We start from the raw sequence: 27,604 nt of genomic DNA, 5'->3' as shown, positions 1-27,604 counted from the left end.
CCCAGAATGGCTTTGCATGCTTGGGAAAGACTTCAAGTGTAATGGAAGAGCTATGTTGCATTGTGATATTGGGTACCAGAGAAGCTGTGCAGGGAATTTCAGCCGTCTGTCTTGTGCAAGGGCTAGTATCCATTTGGCCTGGGAGAGGAAATTAAGACTGATTCCTGTGCTTGGCAACAGCCCAGGTAATCCCTGAGCAGAGGGACATGTGTTGATGTGGGCTTCTCACCTTTTCATGAAGGGCCACTTTCATGCACTTGTTGAATTGTACCACCTCACCAGAGGAAACTTTTAGTCAGGAATGAAATGCTGGCTCCCTTTCTGCTGTTTACAGCTGAGAGGATTCAGTCTCCAGTCTAAAGTTCCCATACTCAATGCCTGAGAAGCAGCTCTTCTTTGTAGGCAAAGTGTAGTCAACAGAGCAGACCTGGCATATCAGTATTGGCACTACTTGCTATTATCTGGTCTGAGTAATTTATCTACAGATTTTTAATGTTGTCTTCACATGTGTTGGTGCCTATTTAGTCCTGCCTACAAAAACAATTAACTATTAATTATTAATTAACTATTCTTCTATTGCAGTGTCTCTAAAAGCAGAAAAGTAGCCACTACCATTAAAAATAGTAACAATAATAATTTTTAAAGCCCTAAGGATCAGACAGCATCCTTCATTACAGCAGTTCAATCTGATCCTCCCTTTGATGCCTCTCTCCCTGTTGAATCTAAATTGACTCCACGACCATAATAAAACTTGCAAGAGCTCCTGCTTACAAAGCCATTCCTTTTTGCCCAGTTCTAAATTTCTTGCCAGGGTTTTATATTCAAGGAAGTTTTACATTTATAAACTTACTTTATAAAGCATTCTTTTTTTTTAAAGAAAACCATCTGTAAATGCATGCCAAAAAAGGAAGGATTTGTAAGAAATAGTTGGGGTTTTTTTTCCATAGAAAAAATCATATCTTTTTAGAATGGATATCTTTTTATCAGAAGATCCTGTCTTTTCTTAAAAACCAGCATCCTTGTAGTACAAGGGTACAGACTGGTGCACAAGCTCTATGCCATGCTCCATACTCAGCAGGTGTCTCCTTTTCCTAGATCTCAGCCATGTACTCATCGGTGAGTAAGCCGGGACAGGCCATCAAGGCACTGGATTCTCCTTACACCTGCATTCAAGAAATTGCATCTCAGAGGTCCCCCTCCATTTGCAGTGGCCTCTATGCAAGTGTGAAGGACTTTGAAAACACCCTCAATTCCACCACTGTGCCTCAGTCAGCGGACAGACCAAACGGGGAGCTGGAGCCGGACTATGAAGCTATCCAGGCAGTGAGCCAAGAGGAAGAGAGGACCTTGGTGGTGCCCAACACAAACCACACTGCTCTTTCAGGAGAGAGCGACTACGAGAGCATAGGGGACTTGCAGCACCACAGGGAATTCACCAGACTTTAACCGCTCCTGCAGCGGATTCCCATGCTGTAATTTTCGAAGGACAATGAAACATGGAGAGGGAAGTGCTTTTCCTGTGGAACACAAGTTGTGAAGAAGCAATGTACGTTTCAGCCAGGGTGTGATACCTGCTGGTTTTTCTGGGTGGTGGATCAAGGCTCATGGGAAAGGGTACATCAGGTCAGAAAGATGACCAGGAAAATGTAAAGGTTTCTTTATTGCTATTAGCTCCAAGGCAAGCATAATTTGGGAAGGAGTGCCATGCTTGTTGTCCTGATAGGATTACATACCAAAAAGACTACCTTTACACAAAACTAGCTTCTCATTTTAAGAGATTATTTTATGTAAATTTCTTCAAAGTTTTTCAAGCATAATTTTTCATTCAAGTTTTGGCATTTGCAATGTTGAGCAAACCACGGATAATTGTACCTCAACTCAGACTTACTCTGTGGGGCTGGGGAAGATGCATTCACTTCTATGTCTTTTGGGGAGCTCTGGCCACCTTCACTGCAACTAAAGTGCAAACAACAGTAGTTCACAAGGGACTGACTCCAAATGTACTTGAATTAATTCTGCTGGCTTTTTCTTTTTTCTTTTTTCTTTTTTGTTATGTCAAGGGCTGTAGAATGTGACTTTCAGTATTTGAGATGTGTACTGGTATTTGTAGGGGTTTTGTTTGATGATTTGCGAAATATTCCTTTAAAATGGCAATGGTCACCCTTAGCATTCTTGCACTGTTTCCCTCAAATGGGCATAAACATGTACATACACACACCCCAGACCATTGTCATGTTGCAAAAATTGTGCAATTGAATGCATTGGCATAATGTGTATAATCTAACCTTAGTAGTGTTGAGTAATTTTTTTTTGCAGAATTTTGCCCTTTTTAAAGACTTAACTATTTTAATGTTTGTCTAGTTTCTTATATAGGAAAAATTCTGTACTGTGTTCAGTGGGTAATACATTTTTTTTACAACATATTTTTCATCTTCAAAGTTTTTATAGATTAACTTACTAGGGTTTGTAACAGGAGGAATCCCATTCTTTATTTGGGTATGATTTTTGGTTTGTTTTTTTTTTTTTTTCCCTATTTCAAAAGTAGATAAATGAAAATTGCTTTGGGGTTGTTTTGTTGACTTTTTCTGTCTCCTTGAGCAGGGAAATGGAACATGCCTTGCTGTTTTTAAGCTAAAATTATGGAGTCTATGTAAAAGAACACTGCCAAAGGGCAAAAAAGAGGCAAAAGGGACAGTGGGATTTAGTCAGGCATAGCCACTGGTCCTCCTTGTTCTTCTGCTAAAAGGAGCAGGAGGGCAACCAAGACCTACTTGGGCCTCTGAAAAACAGTTTGAAAGCCACTGGCTTTTCAAAAATGCTGAATTATTCTGTTACTGTGAAAAACAAAGTGCAATGCTTGGATGAAATAAGCAGGTACTGGATTGGTACCTTTTTTCTTCAAGAATAATACAATAAATAGTACCATGGTACAAGAATAGTCCAAGGGTAAAGAACTAGCATTGTGTGACATGCATGTGCACATATCCCCATGTATATAAGCATACACTTGTAATTTGGACACAAGTATAAGTTATAGTCCAAGCTGGCAACATTCACATACGTAATATCTGGCATGTGCTTGAAGAGCAGTTTATTTTTAATTCAAAATAAACAGTACATAAACTGAGGTTGGCTTATTCTGTAGTAAACAAAACAGGTTTACTTTCAGCTCAATTGGTACTGGGTTTTGAAGGTTGAACCCTTCTCGGGTCCTTGGTCAGTTCTCAACATGACTTGGTACTATAGATCTGGTTACACACATTTATTAGAAATAGCTTCATAACTGAAAGAAGTGTGCTGATTTACAGGCTGTGCCTGCAAGTTTGCTCTGAGGAGCAGTGCAGTTGTGCAGTCACCCTCTGCCCACTGGGTGGCTCAAACTTTGTGGATCCTGACCTTGTGCAACAGTGCAGCACACTCTGATCTCTAACTCTTCCTTGAAGGAGAAGCAGTTCAGACCACTCCATCCTGTTCTTGACCATGCTGCCATGTTTTGACAGCTGCAGCAAACCCTTTGCTTCCACTTCAGTGCTTTTTAAGGATGACTGTGGTTCTGCTTTCTGGAGGTTTTCCCTTTATAAAAGTTTTTGTTTCTGTTTCCTTGAATGTGAATTCATGAAGTTCACCTTTGAATGTTCTCTCCTTCTTCACACTGTTTAAGGCCAAAGATAAGATGCACCATTTTTCAGAAGATTTGTCATGCTAAGTCTGAAGAATTTCTCTAGTCTTTAACTATGTGTTTGCTGTCTGTTCCTTGCTCAGGGGTACCAGTTTATATATGTAGTCCTCAGTCTGACTCCTGCAGTCTAGTGGCAGGCATACTTAAACTCCTGATATTCCCAAATGCATCTCAAGGTGTAGTTATCCTTTTACATGGATGACTGCTTTTGGAGAAACAGTAGGAACATGAGGTTTGCCAGGTTCACTAGATTCAATTTCAAGATATCTTGAGATAATGTCAGTTGATAGCAAAGAATAGCCCTGAATTCTTGATTGTAAAATTTTAAGGTGCAAAAGAGGAAAAGCAAACATCACTCTAGAAATACTCCCATTGAGACCAGCAGGTCAAAGGATGGTGGAGGACTGTCCAGTCATTCTGTTGTCTTTCACAGCCAGATCAGAAATGTTGCTTTGTAGGAAGGGACACGAGTCCTTCCGTCCTTTCTTTCCTCTGTTCTGACAACTGCTCCTGAGGCCCCCTAGGCTTCCCTTTTACACAGTGAAAGAAAAATTTTCCTCCCCCTCTCTTCTTTCTTTGGTTTCTGTCTTTAACCTGTCTCCTACAGCCTTGCACTGGGAGCTGGTACCATGTTTGCTGTGCTGTGGCAGTGGCACATTCCTTCCTCTTTCAATTACTTTCAGACTGGTCACAACCTTTTAATGGTTCATCAGACCCCAGTCTCATGGAGAAGCAATTCACATTTTGGATTGCTGCTTTTGGGACGTGTACCTGCCCTCAGCCTTGAGACCCACACACACTGGACTTAAAGGCTGCAAAAAATAATTACCCTCCTGAACAAGGATGTATGGGGGAGTCCATAACTCCTCTGCAATCACCATTATGTAGTTTAATGATAAATGAAAATGTTTTAGAATTCAGACCAAGGTTGGTAAGTGAGTATTTACATTTCTTGACAATGAATCAATGTTCTGGTTTAGTTCCCTCTTCCCAGAAGTAATACCTGTTCCTTTATGGCTGCTGTCAATGCCTCCTTTTCGTTAATATATTTGATAGAAAGATTTTTCCAGCAGTAATCCCCAAAGAGATTCATCTGACTGTAAAGAAAAGGGAGTTTCTTCTACTTGTCTCTTTACTGCTCTTTTTAATTCTTTCACCACATCCCTAAATAAAATTTCAACATCCAAAATGAAGTGTTTGTTACCTGGTGATGTTTTCTGGGAAGATTCACAGTCTATTTCTTTGCTTCCTTTTTTTGGCACAACTGTACAATAAGATCTCACAGCAAATTGCCACAGTAAGGCCAACAGAAGCTGTAATGTGTATATAACTGTACTAGTGAAAAGGTCATTTTGATTTTCCTCTGGGAACTGGTAGAAAATAGGAAATGCAGTTCAGACATCTCTTCCATGCATCTGTGTCTTCCGTGAAAGTTGTTCTTACCACATACCTAGCCAGTGCTAATCCAATATGTAAACCAGTCATCCTGTTCTACCATAAGTGTAGAATAACTTTCTCTGTCACAGAGAGAAATAAATTCTTTGCAGATACCTGTAGCATGGGCATGTACCTAATTACCACAGTTAGATCAGTTATAGTGCCTTTTCTACAAAGTAGCTAGTACTTCCATACTCTTTTCCATACTGTATGTGTTTAACTCTAAAGTATAAAGGGACAACCCCAATGTTTACTTGTCCCAACTTGGAAACATCTTTATAGAGACACCTTTAATGTTAACTCAGTTAACTAGACCTCAGTTAGCCCTACAATAGCAATAGTCACTCACAAACATTCACAAAAAAGCCCAGTAATGTAGCTATGATGACCAAGCTTTGCAATAAGAATTATCAGTCTTCTTTTGAAGAACCTAGCTTTTACAATAGTGAGCATTCAGGGAGGTGGTGTTCATGTCAACTGTGAAAAATTTGTTGCTTCAGTCTTTCTATTCATATAAATTGCAGGCTTGCTTACATGTAGCAGGATCCATGGGGTGAGGGATGAGTAGGTGTGGGGATTCATATTCATGAGTAACCCAGAGCTGGCTCATCTCCATAGTTTCAGCTGGCTGGTGACCAGCTGCCTTTTCTCCAAGCCCTCATCCATTGTGCCTTCAAGGAATCCATCCTGAGGGGCTGCATGCTTCTCCATGGCTCCCTGAACAGCTCCTGTCCTCTGGTTTGAACACAATCCTGTGTACGCGGTGCTCTCAGTTCAACCTCTCAATGGTGCTTCTATAAGATGCTGGATAAATGGTTTGCATGTGTAAAGCTGTGACACAGAGTGCTCTCTCTGGTATTGTCTGCTTTCCAGAACTTCATGTTAACTGTGCTACTCTTGACCACAAAAGCTGCCAGTGCTGCCCTGTCTCTTGCTCGTCTCTCTGCAGCCAGTGTGGAGTCACCCCATGTGACAGCCCTGCCCAGGCTGGGACACGGGTGTTTAAAAGCAGCCATTCAGGCCAGGTGACTTGGCTTGGAAGCAGCCAGAGACAGGACTCTCATCTGTGCACTGTGGGACTGGAAACATCATACCCCAGCTCAAGGACTTTATTTCTGTCTCCTATTGTGCATATACATTTGTTTGCCACATGACTGTAAGAAATCTGTTTCTGTATCAAACATTTTAATTTGGACCACACTCCAGTGAGGGGCTCTTGCTCTTAGGCAAATAACCAGTTATTTCAGATGAGTTTTATTTTTTGAGGTTGAAGTATGCCTGAATAAGGCTTTTACATCCCTCACAAGTAATTTGGTGTGGTAGTCTGCTGCAAAACAGAAGAATGCAGAAGATGCTTAGCCTGACAGATGCTCCTTTGGTGGTGTGCTGAAGACTTTCAAGGGCAGGTCTCTTCCTGGGAGCAGGGAACATAATTACTGTTAATACAATTTCATGTCCTGGTGCTGAAGTTGATTTGTAGCATCTCTTCTGGGAGGGTGGTGGCTGAAGTCATTGCCAGAGCAGATCTCAGCCCCCAGCCTCAGAAAAGAAAATATATATATATAATATATATCCCTTGCTGCTGGCAAGCAACATGTGTTCAGGATTATGTTAAAGATAAATGCTGCAAACATCACAGAACTAAAAATATAGGGTTCCCTTTTTTCAAGGAGAGACAACCCCCTTGGCTGGTCAGCATAAAATATCCCAGGCTTACAAAACTTATTAAACAAATTAATTGCCTATGTGGTGATTTTCCAGGAGTGCATTAGGATTTCACATACAGTAGGCACTGTTCTTTTCTCCTGAACAGAGAAAAATGACAACTTATTTGTAATACAAGGTTCCCATTGATTAATTGATAAAACTTAATTTACATATAATCCAACGGTCAGCAAGAGTGTCTACACAATGTAGATATATTTTAGTTCTGGCACCCCAATTTCCATAGAAATGCACAGATTATCTTTACATTACAAACCCACTGGTCTGTGCCCAGTCTATGGGAAATATAAATCTTACAGTTCTGTTTTTACAAACTGTGAGGTTTTGTTTCTGGAGGCCTTCAGTTTTAAGCTGGCCAGAAGGACAGTCACTACAAATATGATAGCAAAGTGCCTAAAAATATGGATATTTCTGTAAAGATGTTCACTGTTATTGCACAGCCACTTGACTACTGTATGTGGTGCTCTCTTGCTATACACATTCCTAAATATTGGCTTTCATTTGTGGTGTTCATTTATTGTAATAATAGCACAGTCTGACAAGGGTTTTGCCTCTGCAAATTCATTGGCTAATTTTAGCTAGCATGTGTTTGTACAGAAAATACAAATTTTTTTTCTTTTGTTTAGAAAGCAGGTATGTTATTTCCTATAGTTTATGATAATGCAACAATTGGCTTAGATTATTTATAAGGTATGTAAGTAACTTGACTTCAGAATGCTTCATTTGAGATTTCAGAATGCCTCCTGTTCACTACAAGACAATATAACCAACTCTTGTCCTTTTAATCATGGTATATTGAGGAGGGGGGCTTAAACATTACAACTCTTATTACTGTATTAAAAAAAATGGGACAGTTCTGGTGTTTTCAGTTCCTAATGTCTAAAAAGAGAACAGTTTTAACTCATATTTTAACTTTCAGCATAGGTGGGATTTGGACTACCCTCACTCACATTTATGGAACTGCTCTTCCCCACTATGTTCATCTGTCACCACCTGAGTATCTCTTTTGTCCTTAGTGAAATATGACAGTTGTACAGAGGGCACAGAAACTGCATCACATTAACACTCCTGAATGGGACCTTTCCAATGTGCCTGTGAGATTCAGAAACCTGGACTTCAGTTTGATCATCTCATCCTGTCTGGAGGCATCTGTGGAGGTCTTCACTTTCTTTCTAGGCAAGAAATTCTGTTGCTTGCAAGCACTCACATGACAGTCAAGGACACATATGAGATGTGAATTGTCACAATGTTTAAGTGCATTATTAAAGAGACATCTAAGAGCACAAGAACCTGCTTTCTCACATGTCTGAGGATACTGGAATTTGCTCTTTGTATCTGAGACTGAGAAAGGTCACATAACCAGTCTCCTCAGAACATCCTACCAGCAGACAGAGCTTTGAAATGAGCCACTGTGCTGGCTCCTGAGTTTCTGAGTTTCTGCATGTATGTACCAACTTGATGATTTCCAGCAGGGTTCGTCTCATCTCAGTCTCATCTCATCTTATCTCATCTCATCTCATCTCACCTCATCTCTGTGGCATGACTACTTAGGAATGGCCCTTTGCTTCACAGTCCCAACCCCTTTAACTTGGGGAAAGGGATGTGAGCTGCTTCTCCTCAGTCTGACCAGTCTTTCTAGATGAAAGTGTGCTAAGAGCCCACCTTCAGAACCACAAAAGAGCATTCACTGTCAGGGTAATACAGGTACAGCCCACAGCAGCAGCTAGGAAGAAAGGTAAAGCAACAATAGCTAAGTTTCATTTGCACTTCTCCTATCCCACAGACAAGCTGTTTTGAAAGATTTTTAAGGTAGAAAAGGTTATAGTGAAGGGAGGAGTTGCTGAGAGTCTCACAAGAGACAGATAACATTGTTTATTCTTCTCAGTATTCCCTATACAGAGAGAGGCAGGATCAAGTCATCACCACCCAGCCATGATGCAGCTGGATTATCTTTTATCAAGCCTCCATATCAACAGAATGGAAATTAATAAATTCTAAATACATGTTTCTGTTCTATTAGAAACTCAACATGGACAAATGTAAATGCACTAAAGTAAGCACCATGTGTAGATCTGGACTTGCATCATATGGGGTTTTCAGCAAAAAACAAAACCCAAACGAACAGAAAACCCAACTCTAACTGGATTACTTTATTTTAATAGAATTCTTTGCATGAGCCAAGGCTGCAGGATTGGGCCCTAAGAGTTTAGAAGTTTGGTTTAGTGATAGGTACTTTTGTTTGTATTTTCAGCAAAATGTATTTTCTTTTTTATATTAGTGAATTGATATGACTTCCATAAAAAACAACAAAAAATAGTCAGGTATAGGGATAATTATGTCTAATAGCTAATTATTAAAATTGTGCCTCAGTAAGAGTCACTTAAAATTGGGTGCTATATGACCTTCAGCATAAAATTGCTTTATATATGGAACACTGCATACTAAGAACATAGTGAATAAGAATTTGTAAATACAGACACTTGTTTATTTTATCCATTGTTTTATAGTGGAAAAAATACATGTTACTGGAATATCTCCAGGCAAAGTTCTTTTACATAGTGTTCTAGCAACAAAAAGTGTTTTCTGGACAACTATTTGAGTCTCTGATCACTGACACAGAACAGCAAAACATCCTCAGAACACTATGAGCTTGTGCAAAGAGAGGCTTAGGACTGTGCTGGCTATCTTAGAGTGGATATAGTTGAATATCCTGCAAAGTTCAGCTCTGTGGGCACAGAGAGCAGCTCAGTGATTCAATGACTGTGCCATATACACAATGCATGGAGTCAATGCATGCAGACTTCTGAGATGGCATTAGCTAAGGCTTGTTTGCTACATGAAGAGTTATTTGGCTTGCTACCTGTTTGAAATCAAAAATTTTTAATCAACATCACTGCAAACACTGAAATACTGTAGTTTTGCAGAATGTATGTTCCATAAGTTGTAGTTTAACTGTAATTGCAGGGCTTATCCTACTGTTAGAGAAGTTCAGATCCAACACTAAATTGCATTTTGTAAATTAACAAATGCCATTAAATTCCTCTCAATATTTTGTAATAGTATACACAAGTTGATGTCATTTAATCATACCTTTGTTCCAAGAATCTTCATCAGATATTTCTATAGCAAATTCAGCTTTTGGCTGCTGAAAGCACAGTAGGCAATTATGGTTATTTACTGTAAATGGAGAAAGTTTTATGTAAATATTTCTGGGGGGAAAATGCTACATGAACATATGAAGCAGTTATCTAAAAGTAAGAACATAGGCCAATAATAAAAAATGCAGGTTTTATTTATGTACAGTAGCATCCTAATATTTACTTGTTTATATGCAGAAGAAAAATCATATGATTCTGTACTGTATTCTCTGAAAGCATTTAAAAGAGGCTCTGCCATTTTCTCTGGTTATTATATTTGCAAATAACTCAAATTTATTGGAAATCCATGTAAATGATGTCAAATGGGAAGCATGTTACATTTCAATGAAGTTAATTTAATTCAAAAATCCTGGCAAAACTCATTGGATTAAAATCTATATATAAATTCAATAGCCAGACAGAATAAACCACAATAAATAAGCTTTGTCCTTTGTTTTAGTGGTTGGTTGGTTGGTTGGGTGGTTGGTTTTCACCTGTGCTTCTTTTAGTTGTTTTCTTAACAAATATATTATTCAGTCCTTGCAGTCACTTCATTCTGCAGGTCTTAAAACCTGCATTATTTTATAGAATTCTGTTTGTTCTAGGAATTTTGTGCTGATTTCATTATCTGACAAGAACTACTAAGACTTCTTTGTGACATATAGCACCTTACTCCTCCCAAAGCCACAGTCCTGTCAAGATTCAAGCATGCACACAACAGTACCAACTTTAAGTTGTCTCTGACTAAAGCAGTGCCATGAATAGTGGCACTGTGCTCTCTAATGCAGGTAAGAATATTGGGTTTGAGCCTTTCAAAGTTGTGCAGCTTTCAGCATTTTTAAAGTTGCAATTACCAGCCCTATGGATTATCCTCTGAAATTGCTGTGGCATTTGATTCCTTTTCCTTTGTAATAGATGTTTTCTAGGTGATGTTCCCCATCCATTTGCTGCACCTCTCTGTCAGTAGCAAGACTCATTTGTGTAGAAATACTTTTAAGAGCATCCTGAAGCATTTCAGAGGCAGGTGACTTAGGACCACTGCTGAATATGTAACACAGATTCTGCTTGTAAGTCAAACACAAAGAAATGCCATTTTTAAGCATGTCACTGGAACAAGGTCCCTTTTTACACTAGAGCATGAGGCTAATTTTAGGTTTTACCTAACCTTTTGGGGCTTGCACTGTCCATGACTTGCACCTTCCTCCTCATTATCTTTAATTACAGATAGTAAAAGCTTTACCCACTTAATACTAAGTAGTTACTGATGAACAGGTTCCTGGAAAATTCACAGTGCAGACAGGGATTAGTTACACCAAGCTAGGAGACTGAAGAAATTAGACAAGTATCTGTTCATTGTCAAAGTGATGGCTTTTTAATGTTTAATCTGTGTGAGTATATTTTAATAGTCAAAAGATACAAGGTTATAGGTCAAATAGAGAATTTGTGAAAATAAGGAATATTTCATGTGCAAAATCATTCAGGATCTAATAAGTGTAAAAGAAGATTGCTTTTTCCTGAACATTTGTTCATGGGCTAAGAAGCTGCAAATTATGCAATTTGATATAAATTTTGTATTAAGTAACTGTTGGATATTATCCAATATGAGCTGTTCTTCAGAAAAAAAAAAGTGCATGCAGCATTATTATCAAGAGAACTGTTTCACATATTTTTTTTATTCTTCATTCTGAACAGTTGCTATCAGCCATAAAATTGCTCTATTACTATGGTTAGCTTCATGTTTCAGGCCAACCACATAGAACTATAGATGTGGCTGGTTGAAATATTGAACAATTTTCCCAGATTCTGGCTAATCATATAGCTGTGTGGAGACACTTGGGAACAGAAAGTACCAGCATCTTTGTTCTCCATAAGCTTTGACACCACTTAAAAGTAAAGCTTTAACCTGATGGGAGCTTGGTGTGGAGTCAAGAGTATACTGCAGTGACACCTGGTGTTTAAAGTAGAATTAGTCCCTGTGAAGTGTGGCTGACAATTTACTTTTAATTGGGTACATAGTCACTGAAAGACTCCCAGTTCATCCTGTGTTCATGGAGCATAGCATTATGTTGAACTACAAAGCACTGGAGCTAAAGAGTGCCTTGACATTGCTTCGTAGAAAATGTGTCTGACAGATTTGTTTCAAAAGCCCAAAACTACAGTGGCATGATCTTCCTTGCACTGTAGCTGGCAAGATACTTCAGCACTACTTCTTCTCAGTTGGCTATTACATAAATGAGATTGACCTTTCATATAACTCACACGACTGGAATTTCTGTGCAGCCTTTGTGGAAGGACTGATAGGCAAGAACAGAGAACTGTCAGTTCAGGCAGAAAACAGGGATCCTGTGTGTGTCATGGTGCTAGAAAGCAAATTAGAGCTAAAACAGATTCTTCTGAAACAGCTCCGGCTAAAGAGCTTATTGACCAAAGTAGTCAAGATCTGCATATTTACAGATGTGACTGAAATGGCATGTAAATCCCATTATCAGTGAATGTAATTAAGGATTATTAGGATAATGTAAGATAATAATAACGAGGATCGTTATTATTCAGGATTTCAGTTTGCCACAAGATGAAATAAAAAATAAGATCTGGTTGCAATCTCTAATTTGGGCTGATGAAGTATTTCTATTATGCAAAAGGTTTGTGTTACCTATTTTGAAAACCACAAAAATGCTCCACATTTATGTAGTTAATCCTTGAAATTTGGCAAGGACAAAACTCTAAGGCCAGCATTCTGGTTTTCCTTTATGTCACAAAATTCTGTTAAGGGTTTGGCTGAGCTACAAAAGTCAGATTATCCTAAAAGTCACTGGGTTTTTTTTCTTTCCTTTATTTTTCTGGAAAATTATGGGAGCCCGTAAAAACAAACAAATAAACATGAACCTGAACTTTCTAAGGCTGTACTGAGGCTCCAAGTCAACCAGCAGATAGCCAAGCCTTGTCCAGCAGATACTTGAAGGTTGGCACTCAAACTAGCATTCAGAGGTCCTCCTAATTTCTCACCTGCATCTTATTTTCAGCAGCAAAGTACAAAGATAAAAAAGGGTCTGGGCAAAAGGAACTCTGGATGGGTTCTAAAGGAAGCAAAGAGCTGCTGCTCCAAGTAATGTAATGAATCTTGCAACCCAGCAGCAGAGCCACCACTGTGCTGTTTCTAGGTTAGAGGGCTGAGGCTGTCCCAGACTGGAGGAGAGTTATCGGTAGCTTGTCTTTAAAACACATAGTTCCTTGAGTACTCCTCCTATTTTGGAAGATAGAAGGGACACTTGCTTTCCCCCAGTTTTTATGTACCTCTCCAAGTCATCATGATGATCCAAAGATAATCAAAATGCAATGACATAAGCCAGCTCCCTCAGCATTTTTGGGTGCATCCCACTGGGGTCCGTGTCCATTTTGTAACCTGATCCTCTTCCACCTCACTTACATGTTCCTTGCATCAAACTATCCCTCTGTCTCCAGGTCCTTGGATTGCTGAAGGTAGGTTTTTCTAGTAGAGACTGAGGTGAAGAAGGCATTCAGTATCTCAGCCTTTTCTGTGTCCAGTGTCACCAGGCCCATGCCACCTTCAGCAGCAACAGGCTCACATTTTCCCTAGTCCTCCTTTTTTTACTGATTTAATTACAGAAAGCCTTCTTGTTGCCTTTGATACCCCTCACCAGATTTAATTCTGGCTGGTCTTTGCTTTCCTGTGTCTTGCCTGCTTGGACAGCATCTCTATATCCTTCACAGGTCTCCTGTCCCTGCTTTGACCTTCTATATACTTCATTTCTGTGGTTTAATCTTGCCAGAAGCTCCTTGTTCATCCATGCAGGTCTCCTGGCATTTTTGCCTGACTTCCTGCTCCTTAAGATGGACCCCTGTTGACCTTGGAGGAAGTGAAGCTTGAGTATCAATCAGCTTTCTTGGATCCCTCCAAAGCCTTATCCCTTTGGACTCTTTCAAGCAGATCCCATACAGCCACCTCATTCACCAAATAAGAGGATTTTTGGGAAAAGTATTATTGTGACCTTATTTACAATGACTTTAGTTGCTCAATCAGGTGTGGGGTTTTTGCCCACAGAAACTGTCTCAGTAGTTCTAAGCATAAAAAATAGCACAAAACTGTATGAAGTATGTAAAATTATTTGTAAATCTGAGGTTTCTTTCCCTCCAGATTTTGCAGCTTAGGTAACACTTGAAGGTTTGGTACATGATTGAAAGATGCTGATTGCCACTTGTCTGGGACATGTCTGCAGCTGGCACTATAAAGACTTATAAGTGGAAGGATAAGATGACAAGTATCCTGTCCTTTATAATTTGCAGCTAAAATACTCATTGGGCAGATGAGTGCAAAGAGATGAGTGGGAGCAAAGTCCATTCTCTGCTGTTCATTGTAATAGGTTTTTTATACTTTTTTCCATGGCTCCCAAATTCCCACTAGGTCCTCCTGGGTTTATCTACAGTGTTCTCCAATACACACAGTGTCTGGCAAGCCTCCTAGCCCAGGCACAGCCTGCTTCTGCAGCCCATGTTACCAGAATATACAGTCAGCTCTGGGATAACATCTCCTAAGCTGCCTTAGCACAGCTCCAGCCTTGGTCCTGGCAGGCCCAGCTCCAAGCCTCAGCTAAGGAGCCTGCACAGAACCACACAAGCCCTTGGAACTCTTATGTCTCTGCACCAGCACTGCAGTTTGGCCACAACCTAGGTAATTACCCCACAAAAGGGAGATAAATAGGTGGGTGTATTTCTTTAACTATGTGTATGCATGGCTGTCGATGGGAGAGGAGAAGAAAGAGCAGCATCACAGGTTTGAGATCGTGTAACTTCCCTTGTCAAAGCTCTTCTTATGCACCTTTCCACTTGGAATTGTCTGAGCAATGGCCTATAGTGAAAATTGGCCTGAAACTCAAGACAGAAAGATTTCAGGTTGTTTGTGATCATTTGTGTGGTTCACAAAGCAAGAGAGTTTGGAAGTGAGAATTCTCCCACTGGAAATGTGTGAGCTGGAGGCAATACCACCATGAAGTGCTACAGCAAGAGGAACCCTTCCACAAAGAGAACATGGCCTGGGGGTTATCCTGCGCTTTTCAGCCACATATATGACAAAATTAAAACCAAAATTACTGTCTTGGTGCCTGGGGTGGCTGTACAAGCATGTTCTTAATAAATTAAGTAATTTTAGGTTAAGCTAAAAAGACCCCTTCAGAAAACAAACTATTCCTTTTGGACTCAAGCTGAGCAACTTTCTGTTTGCTTTAAAAAAAAAAAAAAAAACAAACAAAAAAACCCAAATACTTTAACATGTATGGAGGATACTCGTGAGACTATTATAGCCCTAGATGGTTACCAGAAAGTGAAAGCTGAGTGTTTGGATCCCCTGCAGCACTAAGGGAGTTAGGTAACTTCAAAGGAGCTCAACAGGCAATGTACTGAGAATAAACTGCTTGAGGTAGTCACTGAGGAGCACAGAGATGATATTAAGGGTTTGCTCACCCAATGTAGGATAGGCAGGTACTTGCTGGCAGTCATCTTTCACAGACACAAACCATTCCAGTATGTTCTGACAGCTTGTGTCTTGAAACCTCTGTGTTGGGTGAGATGATGACAACTACTATTTGTAGCATGAAAAAATTAGCCCGAAGAAATAGTTAGCACATGTTCTCTTCTGGAGAAGTGCAATATGAACTCATTCAGAGCCTAAGCAACCATGACCGCATCCGTATGGGGAGCACATGTCCTTTCAGTTAAACACAGCTCTATTTGTGCACCATTGCCCTCTTGGCAAATCTGCATCAATCCAACACTTTAAAGCATGTGTCATCTCCATTATAGTATGGTGGGAAATAGAAAGTGCTGGGTACACTTTAGGCTGCATTCAGAACTGATTTAGAGGAGTGCTTGAACTCATTTGAGATTACTATCTGGTCAGGCCAGGTCATCTCTCATGGATAACATGGATGTCCAGATTTCCTTTTGGTATTTTAGAAATAACAACAGAAACTGCATTTGGAGGGATTTGTCTCCAGTGATGCACATGCAATTTTCATACTCCAGGAAGAAGAAAGTTGCAGCATTGACAGCCACACGGTGCCATTTGAAATGTAGTTAATTCATGATTAAGCTAATTCATTTGCTCCTCTGTAAAGTAGATTTGCAACAAAGGAAAATAATAAGAATGCTATCACATCACAAAGGATTCTTGCTACTTATTCTTCACAGACACAGAGATAGTTTAAGGTAGGTGAAAAAATTACAGGAATTTTCACCAGACAGACTTTGCCAACATCTGCCATGTTACTACACCCAGCTTGTAGATTTGACACCAAAGGCCTATCAAGTAAGTGCTCTTGCATGTTTGCTTTTCCTCACCATACAGAATATGTTCTCTTTTTCCTAGAAAGCTGCAAGCCCTTGGCATGATTGGCTCTGAATCCATCAGTGATCTCCACAGGATCCAGAACTTCAAATGTTCTTCTTCCTTGCATGCAGGTTTTGGGGCCCTCTCCTAGCTTTTCTCAGGGCTGTTTAATTTATTCGTTGTACTCCCTGTTAGGGCAGAAATAAAAACTTTGCCATTAAGCTGTCTAATTCCCTAACTCATTTCTGTCTCTGATGAACAGATTCAGTAGAAAAAGGATGTGAAGAGAGGCAATCCCCAGAATCCCTGGGCTTGGACAGCTTTAGCATGCTTACTCTTTATACAACATGCATCCACTTGTAGGAACAGCCACTAGTGAACAACTTCTGTTCCTGCTCATTTTGAACTGAGTAATATTTGTTCTGCAAGGGACACACCCCTCACTCCAGTGACCACGAAAGAAGGCATGTGTCCCAGAGACAATTTTGGACCAGCATGGGTATCCAGGAAGATTGCCAAGTTCTGTTCCTAATGGGAAGAAGGTGGGTACTGCAGGGTACAAGAAACTCTATTCTTTGTGCCTGACAGGGTGGAAGAGCCAGAAGAGGAAGAGAAACTATGGGAGACAGAATGCAGTTGGGATAATTTTCATTTCTAAGACTGCAAAGCTGAATTTTAGTCTTGGGTCCTGGCTGATATGCAGGGCAGCAAGCACCCCTCCATACAGATGTCTCAGAGTTCCAGGAGGTTTTAAGTTCAAAACAGTGACTTCAGCATTCAACAGCTCTGGCAAGCATTAAGAGAAAAAAATTGGCATGTGTTAAGGATCTCAAAGAGAGGGGGAGGGAGACTGCTGCCAAAAGCTCTCCATTTTGAACTTAGTTTTTCTCAGAAACTCAGTTTCTACTGCTGTTCATTAAAGCTGCAATTTCTATATCTGAGGGAAAAAAAAAAGAGGCAAAGGATAGGGAGAGAAAGAGGCTCTTAATTTTGAACAACTGTTCACTTCTTGCATTCCCACCCTCAGGTTTTGATGGTACATTCTTAACTGAAATAATTATTGACCATACTTCCCAACTTGAGTTTGGTTTAGGCAGTAACAAAGGCATTTTTGGCAATTAGGCTTAATCTAGAAACTGAAAACAAAGCTCAGTGTTTCTTAAAAACAAACAATGTTCTTATTGTCTGTTAAGGGAGGTTGTTTTTTTTCCTCTGCTATTTTGAGTTCTAACATGTCTATTGTACACAGGCTGGAGCATTCACTCTGATTGTTTACAACAATTTTTCTGGTGTTGCCAGGCTTTTCTTCTATGAAGCATAATTTTGTAGGCAATGTACAAAACAAGCTGCAGTGTAAATAAACGAAATATGTGTGCAAAGTGTTGGCTCAACACCCCTCAAATTTGTCTCTAGCCCTAAAACTGTCATGAGGTCATTAAACACTCAAGACAAGTTGAAAGCACAGTAGGTACCTCCTTGGATTAAATTTTAAAGGATTGTTTCACTTGAGCAAATTTGGAACTGAAAATATTTCTCTAATTTCCCTGTCTTTAGGGTAGGCTTTGGTGGCTGCCCAGATTTCATTTTGGGTCTGCTGAGCTCACTTGAAAAAATTCAACAGCTGTTGTTGCTACCAACATGTCTGAGACCACTGATTTTAGCACTGGAAGGAGACTTTTTTGGTGTGGTAGCTGGAAACTGTTTTTCTGGGGCAACCACATGTGGCTGACCACATCTGGGAGCTAACAGGGGATAGAAGCACTTTGTGCCATTACATCTTCATGTTCCACACTAAAGGCCTATCTCCTGTACTGGATGCACATCTGAGAGAGCCACATGGTCATGGGACAAAACCAATGGGTTTTTGACTCATTAAACTTTTGTGGGAATGGGTTAAACACTACATCTTACTGATGTTGGTACTGTGGAGAAACAAGCAAAAAGTGAAGTAATGGGGAGTGCTCTTATTGTCAGTACCCTCACCCTCAAAGATGGCTTGGTATGAGGCTACAGCACAGCATCCCCTGCAGCCATGTAATCCATCACACAGACATCAGACATTTTGCCATGTGCATGCAAGTTTATATGCATAACACAAGGAAGACTCAAGAGAAAAACTTTGCAAAAAATATTGGAAAAAAAAAAAAAACCTTGAATCACTGAATCATACAGTTGTATTGCAAATTCTCCCTACTAACTTCATGGTCAAAATCAGAGGTCAATAGAGAGGAGCTTGTGCCACCCTGTGCTGTGCCCCTTTTCGCAATTGTCACATGCTCATTCCTGCAAGCCTGGGGACAGCCACTGCAATCCTTGATGATAGCTATGGTGCAGACACATTTTCATTTCTTGTCATAACCAGACTGGTGTAAAAGTTAGCCAAGAAACACAGCTCTTGTGAATGGGTGTCTCATCTTCTCCACATGCTAACGCACACCTTCCCAGCATCAGTGAAAAATCTGACTCAAATGCGCCACCACAAGTGGACAAGAACTCTGTCACATATTTAAGAGCTGGGAAATTTGTTACAAATCATTATTAAAACAGAAAAAAAAAAGGTATATTAACAAGGCTTATAAATTTCTCACTAGTATGGATGCCACAGGTAAGGACTGCCCCAACCTGAGCAGACTCAGGCTTCTCGGTGAGCAATTTCTGAATGTCCAAAAGTAGTCATTGCTGGAATTACCTTCCTCTGGATCCGATCTGAAACAATTAGGCTGGCCCCCAAAAAGGTTCAGTAATTCAGAAATGGTGTTTGGTTAGACTGTATGATCACACAAGCTATCACAGAATGTAAGATCCCTTTCTATTTATCAGTTGCTTAAGACATGGTTAATAACTATCCAGTTTTCTGATGAGCTGCTGAAAAACTGTATTCAGGACCTCTCAGGAGTGGCAGTTCTGGATCATCTTAGACTGCCTTAAGAAAGAGGTAAGCTGCACTGTGACACCTAACATTAGAAAGAATCAGGGCTGCTGCCCGTGGGATTTCCAAAATAGAACGTCCATATGCGAGGTGGAACACAGGCAAAATACATCCAAAACTTTATGGATTACTCAAATTTTCTGAAAGGCTGCAACAGATCCTGTGGTTCCTAGAGGTGTCAGAGGCATCGTGTGTGCTGCATGGCTGATCTGCCCATGTGCTGGATGTAGATGAGTTTGACCAAAAGAAGAGTCGTATTGTTTAACTCAAACTGACATGGACTTTTCAGTGCATGTTTTCTCATGTTAGTCCAGTTTCCTAACCAGAATTCTACTTATCTCCCCAAATGAACACTGGAATTTACTTTCAATATGCACTTTTCCTCTTCTATAGAAAGCTAAGAGGGTTGCTTTGTTCTAGAGAGAAGGAAGCTTTCCAGGAAGGAATTGCAGTGAATTGCTTGAAGAAACCAGTGGCCTGCCAAACTGGGGATTTCAAAAGTGAAAGAGAAATGGATTCCTCCTCCTCCTACTTTTTCCTTACTACTAAGTCTAAAAAAGAAAGTTCAAACCATAGCAAGACTTATTTTAAGACTTATTTTAAGTCTATTTTTGAGCACTGAATAATTGTATTATTTTTCTATTGTAAGAACTATCTAATTAGCAGAGACCTGGTAAAACAACTTTATTTTTCTAGGTACTACTTGTTGTGGTTAAGCAATACAGTAAAACTGAGACTAATTTGCTGTGAATGCTGGTGCACTAGACCATGAGGCTCTGTGTCAGTAGAAAGCTGCATGTGACACACAGATTACAGACTATTTTTTATTGTCAAACTCAATTCTTCATTCAAACAAATACATTGTCAGAAGCCTAATTATTTCTGTTAGAAGCATTGCAGCTTATTATAAAGGGGCATAAAGTCTTTCTCTGCAAATTCTTGATCATTGCATTACAATTCCAAACCATTTGTGAAATACACCATTTAATTTACAGCCTGTTTCTCTCTATGTGGGCTCTGATTACAGAATCATCAATCATTACAGAGTATTAGCCCTATGATGAACCATGCACTGGTTGGTTTTTTTTCACTCTGGTCTGAAATTAATGCCATTAGTTTTTTCCTCATTATCTCCTGTTCCTCATAATTGCTGACAGGCAAACTGGAAAATCCTGCCTTTTATTCAATCATCTTGCTCTCTTCAGCAGTGGAAATTTTGGGCAGATACAGTAACAATCCTTCTGGCTTCATCTAGTATTACAAAGTTTCATGGACAGGTTTTTAAATTCTTCATTATCTAGCAAATGCTCTGTGCCTGCATTGGAAGCTGCTTCCCTGACTGTAACTGTGAATGGAATTCAAGTTTGATCAATGGAAAAATTTCTACAGGCCTAGCACCTGTTGGTACATGTCTATGTGCAAAACTTGTGGCTATAACTATGCTTTGATGGAAGATACAGAGCGAACAGTAATATCTTTTTCCATTGCTGGCATCTTCAGGCCAGGTCAGAACACTGGAATCAGGTGGCTGGAGCATGGTTAGAACTCAAGGATTAGAGGGCTGTGGTTTTTTTTACCCAAAATGGAAATGCTGATAGCTGGAAGATGTTTAAACTAAATCAGCAAAGGTGAGGGGATCCCTGTGGAGCACAGCTGAAAATAGGTATGTGGAAATCCTGGATCTGGTAAGAAGAGCTGGAGGTGGCTACCTGAGAAGAAAAGACAAGGGTCACACTGCAGCAAAATGTTTATTTGAGTACAAAAACAAGAGTCAGTTTTTTAACATTTCATAACGATACAAATCCCACCAAGAAAGATTTACTACATCCCTGGGCAAGCAATGATGCAGGGTGACCTCGCATTGCTGGGTGGCAGTTTGGACACCATCTTCAGTGAAACCTTGCCCCAGATTTAATAGCCTGAGGCCAAGTATCTTTCTTGACTAACATGATGAAGAGCAGGCAGAAGTGATCAGGGGCTCACAGCTCAGGCTGATCTGGCATTGGAGCAAGAGAAGTGACAGAAATCCTTTCAGGCAGGGCTGCTCCCCCTAAACACAATCTTTGTGGTTTATTGCTGTGAGTGTAGCACAGCACTGACACAGCTTTCTTGAAAGGTTTTTGTGCCACCCACATTGGTTTTGTATTGCTGATGTCAGAGTGTGTTATGTACAGGAACAAAGGCCCTGGCTGATCCACTGGATTCATCAGGGTGAATTTGTAATTAAAAGGACAGTACAGGCCTTTGGAATGCAGGTAAAGGTACTGAGTAGGACAAATCTTCAAAGATTCACATAGAAAAAGTTTCTAAAATACTATGAATAAATTATATCATTTGCCATGCATGGATTGGGAGTACAACAGCCAAATCCTGAACTAGGAGCAACTTCATTGAAGAGAAACTACCACCAAGATAGGTCTATTTAGGTTTTTTTCAGTCTTTCTTAATACTTCTCTTACCTACTTTATGTCTGTGTTGGTTGATCTGAATTTTCTGTTAATTTTCTGAATTTTCTGAGCTCTGAACACTTTTGCTTTTACTCTTTTAAGGAAGTCAGCTTAGTAAATTTCTTTAGTTTAATAAGTAATTCACTGTGCTCATCCATTTTCTGAAACCAAACCCAGCTTTAGAGATTAATTGCTGTTTTCCTGGAGCAACTAAAAGAGAAGTCTACTGCTTGATCTGGCAGCAACACAAGGCTTCTGGAATCTGTCCACTTCTGGAAAATTTAACCCAGTGTTTTTTAAAGGTTTATCACTTTCTGTCTCGTACATCAAGATAAAGTAATACTCCTTGTCTTAAGAAATTTTCAGGAAAGAGAAAAAGTCTGACCAACAGTCTTTGAGAAAATTTTTAATTTGTCATTTCTGGATCCTGTTTTATTATACAAGGTTTCGTCCAATGCATTGACAGAAGCAATATGAAAAACATCAATATAAGACATTGTTTAGGCACAAGGTATTTCTTAGTAATATGAATGACAATAAACCCCAAATTGCAAATAAAAGCAAAGAGGTGAAGGAGAGTTGTATTCAAGGATTAAAACCACAAACAAATGTGTTTACGTATCTCAAAGCAACAACATATGAGTAAAGAGAAGTTTTAAATTTAAACCCTTTTGAATGAAATGGAGAATCTAATAGCAATGGGAAGCAGAACTACTAAGGTATTATCCATTCAAAGGCAGGAACATGCATGAAAATTACTACTAAATCCATTGTCACAAATGTCTTTGAGATCAGTGAAGCAGAGATATTTAGTGACTTGGCATTGCTCAAAACCCACTAATCTCCATGAGCAGACTGAGATTCAAAGCAGACCAGAGAGCAACCCTTTGTTCATCATAATAAAGAATTTGCTGTATTCAAATGAAGTCACAGCAAAGTGGATGCGTGCCAGTGCAGCACCAGCGTTCCAAGAGAAAGGCAAGCTAGGAAATTATAGACCCTTCATCTCAATGTCTGCAATTTGCAAAATAAAGGTTACAACTGAGGAGAACATTTGCAAAATGCATGTGCAAAGGAGTATCATTCTCTGTAATATACTTGTAGATAACTAGCAAGATGGGTGGTGTCAGTTAACTAATCTCCTTTTTGAAAGAACTATGCTACACTTTAGTTATTAAAATTAAAACACTTGAAATCATAATTCATGTATCAGGCTGTTCACCTAATGCTCTGTGGCAGAAGAGGTTAATTCTCCTCTAAAATCAATGCTGTTATTCTATAAGAATTTGACCTGGTATGGTCAAAATGGTAATCTAGGTCCCAAGTCTCCTAAATGTGGGTTTTGCCCACAGCTGAACTGAGCAGCACAAAGAGCAATGTGACCACGAAATAGAGACACAAAAGGAAAACCATCCAAACTTTTAACAACAGCTGTATCAGGTATCTTCAGTACACTTACCTGTGTCATGTGCAATTATCCCAAGCCTCTTTTACAAGGGTGTCTAGTCCTCTTCTTCTCTGTCCCAGTAAGCTGTCCATCAAGAAGAGTTGTGTTCAAGGAGAAATTGTGAGGAAATAAGTATTAGAAACAAAATTATTGGCTTCATACACATCTCTCTTATTATTCACTGCGTGGGGCTAGCTTTCCATTCCTACTACTTGATTCCCCTGCCCTTCCTCTCTTTTTCTACTGTCCTTCCCTCTGTGACTAGAACCATCCATTCCTGTTCCTTCTTTTCTTTGTTGTGCTTCCCTGAGCTGCTTCACTCTGCCTTTGTTTTCCACTTTTGTGTTTATCCAAGTAACATGTTCCAAATTACTAACTCCGACAAGGCAGTAGATGCTTCATTAGCTGTAGCTCAAGTGAAATTCTTTATCTTGCCATCTACACCAAACTTGTGCATTGTGTTAGCACCTTTTGGCCAAATATCTTTAATACCAATAAGACAAAAAGCCTCCAGGAAGACTCCTGCTGGCTTCTCCCTCTGCTCTGCTCCTTCCGGCTGCTCCACTCCTCCCATAATAAAGCCTGACTTGACAGTTCACTTAAATGGAAAAAAAAAATTATACACAAGTAAGTTTGTTCTATAAACACTTGAACCCTTTGTATTTAGTAACATGTTAGTACCCACAAGGCTTTCTTTTTGCTTACATAAATCATAGATTAAAATACAACACACCTCTACCAAAGGAAGCCAGCAGAACAGAAGAGCTGAAGTATTTCTAAACAAAGCCAAACCACTTAGAAACCAAAAAAATGAATTCAAAACACTTAGAAATTCAAGCCAAAACATTACAGTTGAAAAGATAATTAAAAAAAAAAAAAAAAAAAAAGGAAAAAACCCAGAAAGACTTAAAGCACCACCACTTTAAAATTCAGTTTTGGTTTTACAACATCTTCCCTTTGAAAACAAAACCAAAGCCCTAATCTCCCGGAAGAGAAATGAGTGAGAGTTAGTAGATGGAACTTAAGACCTTTTCCTGTTTCCCAGGGGGGTTGCTGCAGTTGAATTGAACTCGCCACAGCTATTAGCTGCGGCCTTGGCTGCATTTCACGTTATGTGCATTGCACCCAAATCCCACTGCGTGGTTAGCAGTACAAGCTCACGCTTCTGCTGTGCCTGTAAAGCAGGGAACTGCTCGAGTACCGATTGTCCCAGCCGCGTTCATGTCACAGGGTCCCTGGTTATCAATTTCAGCTCAGTAATCATGAGGCGTGACAGATCCAAGTTTGGGTCATTTTACTCATTTGGCGATTTCTGAGCTTTTGTATAAAAGTTTCTGAACTTTTTTTCACCCTCATAGAGGAAGATTACAATGGCTTTATTTGGATGTTTTTTTTAAGGGAGCCGAAAATCTTACACAAGCCTCCGGCGTGTAAGCAGCGGGGGCTTTTACGGTGTTTATTTATAACTCGCTGTGGCACCGACTATTGCCGAGCCCGAACCGCACGGGGCCACGGAGAAGGGCAGAGCGGAGGCGGCTGCGGGCGGGAGCTGCTCGGAGCCGGGACCAGCGCCCGCCTCCAGCACGGCGTAAGAACCACGCAGCACCCACCGCAGCCGGGCCACGGCCCCTTCCCTCCGAGGGCCCGGCCCTCGGGCCGCCCCTTCCGAGGGGCCGGGCGGGACCGAGGCCGTCCCGGCGCCCCTCCCGCGCAGCGCCGGGCGGCCCCGCGGCCCCGCCGCGCGTGTGTACGGGCCGCGCTCCGCCGGCAGGAGCAGCGGGAATCCGAGGCAAAAGCCGAACAGGATCGCGGGCGGGAGCATGGAGCGGGGAGCGGGGGCTGCCGCGGCTCGGCCGGCCCTCAGCACCGGCGGCGGTGCGGAGAGCGGCCGGGAGCAGCGGCGTGACAGCGAGGGGCATGGAGCTGGCGGGGACAGCCCGCTTCCATGCCAGTCCTCTTCAGTGGTGCCTGTCCAGCTCCGAGCTGTGTGATCTGTTTGTTTACTCGGGATATTTCTGCATGGAGGAGAGCAGGGTGGGGGAGGCAGGAAGAGGTCGACCGCGTTTCCACATGGAGAACGGGACAGCTTGATCCCGAAGGAGGACGGACGAGTAAAGCGGAGCAAACAGACTGGTGTGGTCTCGGTCAGCCTTTCAGGGAAAAAAGCGCCATCAAAACTGTCCATATTTCTGGACACTCCCCAAGGATTTGACTGAGGAGTAACTCCAGAGTAACTTCCATTTTTTCAGGGCGCTTTCCTGAAAAAACACCAGAACAACCAAACCCAACCAAACAAAAAACTCCACCAGCACCAAAAATTAGCTTTTACAAAGCACTGCACTCACTAGAAAACAGGGACATGTTCAACACAGAAAATATGTCCTATCTCTCCAGCTAGTGAACTGGCTTGCAGTTCACTAGCTGGAGAAGTAGGAGATATTTTCATTTTGGAATCATTGATGCAATCCTCAAGTTATCTGGCTACTTGTTGTTTCCCTTAAATTTTGGTTAGTGGTGTTTACTTGGAGCCTTGTCAGTGTGGTATGCAAGTAAAAAAAATGTGGAGTACCTTTTTTCAAAGGAAGGTATTCATCTCCAAGATAAAGAATGTATGCAAATAAAATGATACTATCTTATGATAAAAATAAAACTGTACCCATTGCTTAATTTATTGGTGTAAATATTTTTATTGCTGGCGTTGACTTGGAGTTATGTAGTCTTTTTTTTTTTCTTGCTTCCACAAGATTTATAAAGGAGTTTCCATGTAAAGAGTGAGTCTGAAAGAAGTTTTATGTGTCCTGTAATATTTATGTTTTTCTGAGTGCCTGATCTAATTTGTTCATTTTGAAAGGAAAAGCTAGTTATTTTCTTTGTAATTGCTACCTCTGCAAATTCAGCTTTGACTTTCAGAATCAATCTGAGTTCTTTGACACTTCCTAAGAAAGAGGAAGTTGACATGCTAATTTGCAGGGGAAGTTCCACCTGAATTAAGACAATTAATGAATACATTTGCTTAAAATAGCATTTCAATTATCATCTTTCATTTCCTATATCCTTCCTTTAATTCTGGTATCATTTCAGGGATTGTTATTCACACACATTGCTGTTACCCCACATGGATGAGCACAAACAACATAGAAACTCCCTCAAATAGCTTTGTGTGTGTCTGAGTGTAAGAAAACCCCAACTAGGTATACATGGTTATTTCTGTTTTGTGCTCGAACATTTTCATTTCAGAGGCCTATGTGTCTTGTGTGTCTGCCCTCAGTGTAGACTCTGGGTCTTTTGGTCTTCCACTGCTTTTGTTCAGAAAAAGTGTTTTCTCTCTCTGCTTACTTTCTTTTTCATGTTCAGTGGGCTAATTAAGTAGGAAAATGTTAGTCTTACCTTTTTCATCTCTTTGTTTTTCTCAGTCTAGTTAATTTGTGAAAAGGGGAACCATAGTCATTGTATTAGCACTAGCATGAAACTCTGGTGAGCTGACCTTTTTTTCAGGGGAGGAACAAAACCTTTTAAGAGACATAAACACGTAAATCGTGTTAAAGTACTAATGGCAACAGGAAGACCTCTGGGGAGGGGTTTTTAAAAAGCTGTGCAGGTCTGGTTGGTGTTTATGCCCTCACAGTCCAAGGATGGACTGTCTGGAATTCCTTTAATTTCTGTACCAGTAAGGTTATTCAGAACTAGTCAGTATTTCAGGGTGGTAACTGAAAAGTAATGTGTAATGTCTGGTGAATTTTTCCACTTCATTCCAACACATGGCTGGCACTGGGACCTCCTTCAGGCAGAAGGCACAGCCTTGTCTGCAGGGTGGCATTTTACTGCACAACAGCCAGACGCAGAAGTGACCCGTGCTCCCCGCTCAGCTGACAAGTGAGGCAGAGGCGTGTCACACAAGCGATGATTTCCTGTACTGAGAAGGGGGTCGGAAGGTTGCCACCTCTCCTTTTCAGCAGCATCTGGTAGACAATTTTCTGCCTAATATTGTCAATCATTCCCTTGTTCTTGAAGGTGCCTGGCTGTCCTCCCAGCTGGAGTGAGAACTTCAATGATCACTAGAAAGCAAAACAAATGCAAAGTTTACAAAGGGAGTGTGGAGAAGGCAGGTCCCCGAATAAAGAAGTTGGCAGGGGCTCAAATGCCTGGGATTATGAGGAGAGTGGAACACACACACAGTTAATGCACATGCTGGTTTGAATACCAGAGCTCAAACAAATACATTTGTTGCACACTAAAAAGTGAAAAGTGAATGACTTGTTGATTAGATTATATTTGAAAAAAATGTGATTAAATGTGCAGTAAATTGAGGGTTTCTTTGTTTTATATTGCTGCTAGATTTTTTAAAGGCAAGAACTGAAGCATAGCATCAGTCTGGGAGGAGGCAGGAGCAGGGGGGGTCTTGCCTCTACTGATAAAAAGCTGGCATTCATGGGCAAGGGAAAAATATTCAGATATTAAAG

General features: G+C 40.5%; 1 protein-coding gene and 1 long non-coding RNA gene across 6 annotated transcripts in view; one reads left to right on the top strand and one right to left on the bottom strand.

The window, feature by feature from the left end:
* The window catches only part of PAG1 (phosphoprotein membrane anchor with glycosphingolipid microdomains 1), a 111,768-nt gene extending 101,349 nt beyond the window's left edge, over positions 1-10,419 (top strand). For all 5 annotated transcript variants that reach the window (XM_071421335.1, XM_071421332.1, XM_071421334.1 and 2 more), the window contains one exon: positions 1,096-10,419. In XM_071421335.1, the coding sequence (XP_071277436.1) occupies positions 1,096-1,446 (351 nt within the window). In that variant the 3' untranslated portion in view covers positions 1,447-10,419. The remainder of the gene's footprint in view (positions 1-1,095) is intronic.
* Positions 10,420-18,198: 7,779 nt separating this feature from the next.
* On the bottom strand, positions 18,199-24,159 carry LOC139587255 (uncharacterized). Its single transcript, XR_011678354.1, has 3 exons — positions 23,878-24,159; positions 23,157-23,228; positions 18,199-20,959 (listed from the first exon to the last, which is right to left on the bottom strand). It is a non-coding gene; the product is annotated as an uncharacterized lncRNA (long non-coding RNA).
* Positions 24,160-27,604: the final 3,445 nt, after the last annotated feature.

Source organism: Agelaius tricolor, unplaced genomic scaffold (genome assembly GCF_023055355.1).
Source record: "Agelaius tricolor isolate 1412-34295 unplaced genomic scaffold, bAgeTri1.0.p SCAF_2, whole genome shotgun sequence".
Lineage (NCBI taxonomy): Eukaryota > Metazoa > Chordata > Aves > Passeriformes > Icteridae > Agelaius > Agelaius tricolor.
This window is presented reverse-complemented; position numbering and strand designations above follow the sequence as displayed.